A 9051-nucleotide genomic window follows, 5' to 3' on the forward strand; every position below is an offset into this window, starting at 1 on the left:
AGCTCTATCAAAATAAGTAAAGTCTCACCTCATAACTCATTGAAAACTGCAATTCAAGTGTTGAAAAACCTTTAAATTTGAATTGAAGCTCTAAAAATAGCCGTATATTACGACATGTTATCTAGACTGTCTATTTTGACCTAGAAATAAATGTTCACGAATTAACAAGATATGTACCCTATATTTTAGTTTCAAATTTTATTATCTATGTTGGAAATAGATTTTAGAACCATTCTAGAAATTTTCAATGTCGAAAGTACTTTCCGGATTAAGATTTGAGGTGAGGCTTTATTTTATTTTCATAAATCCTAGGCAAGTGAGATGTTAATTGGTCATCTTTCATGAATAATTTGATAACTTTTCCTTATTTCCTTCGACGAGAAAAATAAAGAAGCTGTATATTGGCTTCCAGTGCTGGGGGCAAATTTGATGTTAAGCAAAGTTAAGGGTATAAATTGGCATTTAAAAAAAGGGAACCACGGCAATTGCGTAAATACTTCGAGCACCATTCGTATACGAATTGTCTTTTTTCTTTTTCTTTTCCAAAACAACCATTTACTTTTGCTAATTTTCTCTATCTTTAATGAATTTTCTCTGAATCAATTTCTTTTACACGCAGGTGCATTCAATTTCTCAATTTTCATATCTCTAAAATATTTGTTCCTCTTGCCAGTGGATACAAACTTGAATTCTCCCTTGGTTGTTACAAAATCTTGGCCGGACCACACCATTAGCTTTTCTACAGTTTCTCTCTCTAAAATCATACGAGTGAGGAGTCTCTCTCTAGATAGGGCCTGGAATTATCTGATATAGTAAAGAGTGGGGTCTCAGCGATGTCCATGTCCAAGGAGGACAACAACTCTTTCCATTCTCAGGTAAAAATTTATCTGATTCAAGCTTGCATCGATAGTTATATCACATTACATTTGGCTTCGATTTAGTATGTACCCAAGATTTGGATTTTGTCAATTCATTATTCTGAAGGTATGCTTTTGTTGGTAAAATTGCTTTTGGCAGTTTCAGAAGCGATCAGATCAAAGAAAAATGAAATGGGGTTGCCTTGACTTGTTTCCTTTTATTCATGATTGTTTTTATTGGTTTTTCTTCTGTCTTTTTTCTTTGGCGGCCTTGAATCCTATGAACTTTCTTTTTTTAGTTTCTGGAATTGAGATTGGATCAACTGGCTTTGATTGGCTGTGTGGCATCGATAGTGTTGAGAAGATGTTTACTTTAGGAGTAAGAAAAGGTAGATAAAGGTGGGGTATCAGTGAAATATGGTGCATATTTTTAATGGCTCTGAAACATCTAGACTCCATTTATAATTCTTGGAATACCCAAATAGAAATTGAGCATTTTCATGGCTTGAAGATTCAGAAATGATGTTTCTAACGAATGAAGACATCTATAAATATTTATTCTTCAGGAGTTTTGTGGAAGATTGTATCCAAGGCCTTCATCTAATGAATGTATGAATAGGGTGTATCGTTGCGATAAATCTGGCAATGTGGTACAAATTGAAATTGCTTTGCTTTCGTATGTAATGATTTTATCATGATTCGAATGATACTCTTGTTTGGGTACCTTACATGGATCAAGGGATCCATTAAATGTAGTTTTGATTCGCTAAAGCCTCACTAGCCTTCACGGGGTACTTTTACTTTGCAAGGGGCAATGGGTCCCCTAGTTTCATTTTGAGGTGCTTTCAATTTGGAATTCCTTTGCTTCATGTACAGTGACTTTATCATGAGGTAAACGTTGCTTTTGTTTGGGTACCTTTATATGGATCAATGAATCCATCAACATTAGTTTTGGTTTAATCAAAGCCTCACTAGCCATCTTGTGGTGGTTTCATTTTGGGGATTACTAATGTGCCAAAAGCTCTACAAGAGGCTACAAACTGTGAACCACTACAGTCGTTATCACTGTCTTAGTAACAAATTTGTCGTTCAATCTGCTACGGTATTCCTGGCTTGTTAACATGCAGAGCACTACAAATTTATCTAGGAGAAAGTTGGGATTTACTTATCAAATGGAAAATGTGGGATTACAATAAAAAGGAAAATGGAAAGGGTTGAATTTACTTGTCAAAATGAGCGAAAAAGTGGGATTTCTCAGTACTTAGCTCCCCAAGACATGGAAAAAGTAGGATTTCTCAGTATTTAGCTCCCCAAGATTCCTCTTAATACATCTATTCCACTGAAGTTGGCATTTCTTTTCTCATGCTGCTAGGATGGGAATCTATGCCTTAAAGACATTATGTTTATGCCTTTAGTGAGGAACTTCTTGGTTCTTTTTGGCCAGGCTTAATTGCTTACTGTTATGTCGTACTTTGGAATGGTAAGGTACACATTAAGTCTAAGAAAGTCTTGATTCTTATGGAAATTGTGACGGATTGTTCCTATTATCTCAGGATGAGTTATTTTGTATTCTTGATCATGATGTTCCTGTCATGCCTGATAACACTAGATGAAATGGGGAGCAATCATCCCATAATAACATGAGCGAAATTGCCCATGGATATTCTTTTTGTTTATGTGGAATTCCAGACTGAGATACATTAGCAAAGATAGGACACAAAGAATGTTTACTAAATGTGGTATGTTGAGTGATATAGACAAAGAAGTTCATGAGAGCACTAATATTTTTTTTGTTTTCTTTCAGAAAGTTATCCGTCCTAAATTTTAGTTTCCTATTAATTATCCTACAGTGCTACTTTCTTTTTCATCATGGGCAATTGAATGGCTAATTGAGTAAAGTAAGCCAAACAGTCAACTCGCCGTATTTAACCATGGCAAACTAGCCCTTCAACAATGACAAAACTATCCCTTGATGTGTATCCAACTATCCATTGAAGAGACTCCTGGTTGAGCTCATCAGGTTAATGTTGGAGAAACCAGCTTCTGGCTGGTCTAAATCATTCATGAATGGACTGCTGGGGTTCATTTGGGTAGAGCTAGAATTGGGGGTCTATAGAGAGATAACATGGGTCTTTCCTGAAGTACTTTCCATGCCTGTGTGGGCCTTGGTTCATATACACAAAGGAACTGAAAGAGTTATGTCCTCTAAACCAAGATTTTGCAGCTTTATTGATTGAATTAGATATTGATTCCCTATTATTTCTCGTACAACTCATGAGTTTTTCACTTTGGAACTTACGGCTGCTCATTTACATCAATAGAGGTCTTTTGAAAACTTTCCATGTAACTGTGAAAGTAATCAAATGGATGAAATGCTTGCTAAGGTATATTGATAGCAGCCAAACATTTATAGGCATAGTCAAACTCTCCAAAAAGGACGGCTGGAGAGTTTGTTTCATCAACTTGCATTTGCAAGGAAGTGAGTGTAAGGATTTTGAGGCCATTAAAAGAAATTAAAGGATATTGAGATTGTTTAGAAAAAGAGGTGATAGACACATATGGGGATCATTCTTTGTGCCACAGCAGGTGGGAGTGTCATGATTAAAATGCTTGTGATACAAGCCCCTAAATTCAGGATGCTTGATATGCATGGAGAGTTGGAAGATTGAAACCTCAAGCTATCCCTTTCTTGAGGCACAAAATAGTTTCTTAATCCAGTAAAGGTGGACCTCTTGGGCCTTTTCATGTGAAGAAGTACAGTGAGCTTCCTGCTAAAAACAATGTTTACGTAAGAGATTAATCTTATATCTTGAGGCAAACAAAAGTACTCAGTAGATTAGATCTTGCATTATTCTGCATTTTTCCCCCTAATGATGAGCCCAATATGAGTTCATGATCTAAGTATATAGGTGAAATAAAATATTTCTCACGATGGTTATGAGTAAGACCATATTTTCACCTCTCATTTATGCACTTTTTGTGGCAATTAAAGACCTTGGAATTCTTTATCTTTCTGTATGGAACAGTAGTTGAGGGTTTCTCAACATCACTACTGTATTTAAGTACAAAGGCCAGTCTCAATTAGCCCATGAACTTATCTTAGATAAACTAAGCGTTCGAGTTTTTCTATCATTAACTTGTGATGATTATTCCTAACTTGGATGATGGATGTTGGGTGATGGTGACTTAAATTAACTGACAAAGATTCTAGAATTGATGCACCGTACTCTGCCCAATTTTTTCAGCACCTATTAGCAGAATCAATTTCATTATTTCTATCAAATGTGTCATCTTGGATATAAATTGTAATAATTTACTAATAATTGATTCATGCCTAGAGACCCTAGAGTACATGCTATAGAGTCATCAACTTTAATATAGAATGAATATCCTAGTGTTTTAGACTGTTTGGTTATGGAGTATTTGAACTGATGGAAATCATTAGTGTTGAGTATTGACCAAATATTAACTTGCCCTTTTGATTTTATCATTTTTCCTATTTTTCATATTTATAAAAACTAAAATTGTATTTAATTTTACTCTATGTACTAAGAAGTTTGTTTTTATCTACTCCTTGCTAGACCTTGACTGAAATGCAATTGCACTTAACTTAGTTTTGGCTTCCTTGATTTTATAAGCATTGATTGAATTATTCGCTTTTATATCTCTTAACAAATATGCAATTTCATGAAGTGTTAAGCATTCCACTTGATTACTGTTTCTCGAGCATGATCTTTCTTGATTTTGATTGTGACACTTCCTTCTTGGGTTACCTTCAAGCTTCTCTTTTACAGTGAGACCAGTTCTCATTTTTGTGCTTCATTTATTTTTCTGATAGTGTTTAACTTGGCATTGGAGTTATTTATTTATTGTTGTATGTGCAGTTATCATCTCATCTCTTCTCTGATCTTCTTGACTCACTGATAATTGATGTGGCATCTGAATGCCACCGGGTAGCAAGATTGGGCCTTGATCGAAATTTGGAGGAAGAAGAAGAAGAGTTGAGACTCTCAGCTCAGGCCAGGGTTATGGTGGCAGATTCAAGTAGCAATTGTGAGACAAATAGCAAATATACGACGGATATCTTTGGGCAGACACATCCGGCTGTTGCAAGTGAGATCTTTGAGTGCATGAATTGCGGGCGCTCAATTGTGGCTGGTAGATTTGCTCCTCACTTGGAAAAGTGCATGGGAAAGGTGGGTCTCTATGACATACAATACTTTTCTTTCTTAGGAAGAAATGGTGGGTTTCAATAGCTTGTCATGCCTTTATTCTTGTCAAAGAGAAAACTAACATTAAAAGGTGGGGTTTGGTAGTGATTCTCTTTCTATCCTTTGATTGATGATTTGATGGCCTGTTTTCCTGATCTCCCAACTTCCATCTGATGTAAGATTATCTAAACAGGACAAAATGTGAGCATGTCCGCTGTTAATTCTATGAGTGGCCTTATAAATTTTATGCTCGAATTTGACATCTCATTGACTGATGAGGGTTTTTCTTGTTATATCTGTGATATATGGGTACTGACCTGCCCAAAACAAAGCACAAAGATAATAACATTAATAGTTACTCTTGATGTTGGTGAAATAGAATACTTTGATGTATCAAGGGATAAAATTGTTATTAATGGCTGTTTATATGTAAGATCGCTATTCAAAATAAATTATATATAATATTTGATGCACACACTGGCCAGAGCATCAGAAACATTTCCACCTTACATCCAAGTCAGAAACCCAGCCAAGAGGGGCGTCATAGATCTAGTCAGAGAAACACAATCAAGAAGGGAGCCATATATCTAAGGGAGAGGGAAACTTCACGCTATACCTGTAAAGTTTACCAACTAAATAACTGAATCTAGGAAGCGCCAAAAGATCCATCTGTTTAATCCCTAGACTGATCTCAAATCACATATATATATAGCTATTAACTATTCAGATTTTGATCATGCTACCTCTTTTTATAGCATAATGATCTAATATCTTTTTTAATCAGGGTCGAAAAGCTCGAATGAAATTAACAAGGAGTTCTACTGCTACACAGCAACGTCAGTCTCGTGGGAGCCCTAATTCCAGCTACACCCCATATATGAATTCTTCTTCCAATGTTCACTACAGTAATTCGAGGGTTTCTAATGGAACATCAGGCATGATGATGGATGAGTATCAGAAGTCTAGCACTGAACCAACAGAGGGGACGTCTGAAGAGAGCCGTTAAGATTTATTGGTTAAGTGATGAGTTCTTATTAGTCTATACAAGCTTTTTGGGTGGTCTGCTTTCATACAACCTTGCATGCTTTTCTAGTCATGATATGTAATCACCTTATCAGCAGAAGCCTTGATTAAAAGCTAATCAGGCATGGCCTTTGGTATATTTTCTAGAATTACATGTCTCGTATTTGGGTTTCGTCCTCCCATTTTGGCAGAACATGCAAGGAAAAGCAAGAGATGGTTTGTAGGTTCTTGTCAACATTAATCATATCCTTTTTGTTTCTGTTTGGTTTCTAACCCTTAAAAAGAAAAAAAAAAAAAAAAAAATTCATTGGGCTCTATGTTATAGAAGCTACCTGGTTTCTTTTTAGCCGAAAGCAAGTGCGGACTTTGAAAAGCTTTTCTACACGACGAGGTTCATGTAGAAATGTATACAATAAGACCAAAAAATATAAAGTGGTCACAATCATTATCGACCTCAAGATGTGAAATCGGGTGGCTGGATCATTCATTGGGCACAAAATCGAAACATATTTTCTCAAACTAACCATATGATGTACTTTAAACTGATGGATTTTACATTTGAGGCTAAAGGCGATTGTGACTTCATTGTACAATCTCGAGGCATATAGGGTGTATTTTCCTCCCCTTGGACAAAGGTCCATTAATCTTTCAGTTTTTTGTTCTTCATTTGATATTTCAGCCGCAGGCATCAAACTTAGTAGACTCAATTCCCGGCCCGATTCCTAAGCTCAAGTACGATGTTGTACTACCTGTTTTGCTCCTTTTTTTAAAGGTGGTTCAGTGGTAGTGATAAGATTATATCTTTGGGACGTAGCTTTGCAAAAAATCAATACCATAACCGATCATGGGACGAGTCCTACTTGTAACGCTTAAAAAGATTTTATATATTTTTTGAAAAATACCACATATTGCAGTGCAAAAGTATAGAAAAGCATTATATATATATATATATTAAAGTACACGAATGTCACAATCATTTTTCTTTATTTTATTTTGAATCAAGTGGTCGTAAGAGTGTCAATGATTAGAATCAAGATTTTTTTAAAAAAAATCTTGAACTTTGTGATACATTTTAAGCCATCCAATTTGTCAGTATTCTTTTAAAATATGTGTTTTTGTAAAAAAGTTATGTAATCCTCTATATTACATATTTCTTTCGTTTTGAGAAAATAACAGCAATTATGCATTTATATGATTGTTATATAGAAACACCACTATATTATGAAGAGAAAATTAGGCATTTATATGATTGTTAATTACGTTATTGAATTTCACCTAAATATTTTTGGTCTTAAATTCGTACATGTGTTGTTCGTTTTTTTTTTTAAATGACCAAACAATCCATAATTTGGATCTTCAATATTCGAAATTGATCATTTTAAAAATTTAGTGATTTGTTTGCAATCTTTTTCCATAAGCATTTTTGGATTCTTTTCGATTTTCATATTCCAAAAATTAAAAACTTTTCAGATTTTAAAATTTCGAAATTGCTCCTACTCTTGAGCCACAAGGCCAATTTTCCATTTTTTCAAAATCTGAAAATTTTTAGTTTTGGATTATGAAAATCCGAAAATGCTATGAAAAGAAAATTTGAAAATGCTCTTGGAAGAAAACCGGCAAGCATTTCAATTTTTCAGAATCCAAAAATTAGAAACTATTTATGTCTAAAAAATCTGAAAAAAAATACTAGTCCCGCTTCTGGGGCAAAATGCATACAAAGGGGGAAAATAAATTTTTGAATTTTGAAAATCCAAAATTTTTTACACTTTAAAAATCCGAAGAAATGGCAATTGGGAGGAAAGAGACAGAGAGAGATTGGGCATGAATGGATGTGTGTATATGTAGGAAGATACTACAAAACGGCTATAGGAAAAAATGAACAGTGATTTCTCCTATCCACGTCACCGTCCAAAGTTTATTGCACAGTTATGATTGTTCGATAGTGTTTTATTTTTAATTTTTTTATTCAAATAAGAATAATCTGAAGTTTGGACCGTGCATCCATAAAAAATAGGCAAATCTACGAAAAATATCAAAAAAATATTTTACCTGAAATAAATTGATCAAATACCCCGAAAAGTTTCAGGGGTATTTTGATCAAAATAATTTCGCGAATCATTTTTTTTATATTTTTATTAGGTGCGCCTCACTAAGATGTACATACGCTCCAAATTTTAGATCATTCCGATTTGTAGAAAAAAAAATGAAAAATGAAACACTACAGGACAATCGTGACCGTACGATAAACTTTAGACGGTGATGAGGGTAGACAAAATCACTGTTTATTTTCGCCTGTAAGGCGTTGGGAAGACTTTATATATATATATATATATATATATATATATATATATATATGGGTAGTGAGCTCATGCAATGGTTGTATTATAGTATAATGCAACAATCTTGAAAAAGTATGTTAAGGCCATTTGTTTGATCCAAATTTTAAAATATACATTGTTTTCATTCTAATGAATGACCATTAAAAAAAAAAAAAAAATTAAAACGTAACCTAGAAAGTATTTTTTTAGCCCAATTAACATAGTATGGAAGTGAGCTGGGCCAGCACTAGCCCAAACCAAGCCCTTGTCCCAATAAGGGCCGGGCCATGCCCGGATGTGGCCAAAGAGGCACTGGTGCAAGCTCCGCTCTTGCCGAAAGAGCCAATCCTGTTGTGGCCATGGTCCGAGCTCGGCCCGGACACCATAGTAGCCTAGCCCTCAAACCAAATTTTGCATCCTAGGCTCAAGGTTGTTAGGGCCGTCTTGAAAAAAGATTATAATGAGTTCCAAAGGGCGTGGTTGTTTTTTTTTAAAGATATCTTCTTAAAAGTTAAATATTTTTAAATCTTTTGGAAAATTGAATGTTTTATTCTGAATATTTAAATAAGTTTTGAGTACTGTGTTTGATAATCTATTGGACTGTTTATATATATCGGAAAGCTTTCTATGTTCTCCCTACAA

At 34.7% G+C, this 9051-nt stretch overlaps 1 protein-coding gene across 2 annotated transcripts; it reads left to right on the forward strand.

Moving 5' to 3' along the window:
• The first annotated feature begins 549 nt into the window (after positions 1 to 549).
• On the forward strand, positions 550 to 6350 carry LOC18433365 (SAGA-associated factor-like protein). 2 transcript variants are annotated; one of them, XM_006843466.4, is made up of 3 exons: positions 550 to 875; positions 4742 to 5053; positions 5853 to 6350. In XM_006843466.4, exons 1-3 carry the CDS (start codon positions 834 to 836, stop codon positions 6072 to 6074), a joined length of 576 nt encoding a protein of 191 aa, XP_006843529.1. In that variant the 5' UTR covers positions 550 to 833; the 3' UTR covers positions 6075 to 6350. The 2 variants fall into 2 exon arrangements, with proteins under 2 accessions (XP_006843529.1, XP_088730465.1); XM_088874339.1 differs by lacking the exon at positions 550 to 875 and adding an exon at positions 890 to 984.
• The last annotated feature ends 2701 nt before the right edge of the window (positions 6351 to 9051 follow it).

This window comes from Amborella trichopoda, chromosome 8, assembly GCF_054954075.1.
Source record: "Amborella trichopoda isolate Santa Cruz 75 chromosome 8, AtrichopodaSantaCruz75HAP2 v2.0, whole genome shotgun sequence".
Lineage (NCBI taxonomy): Eukaryota > Viridiplantae > Streptophyta > Magnoliopsida > Amborellales > Amborellaceae > Amborella > Amborella trichopoda.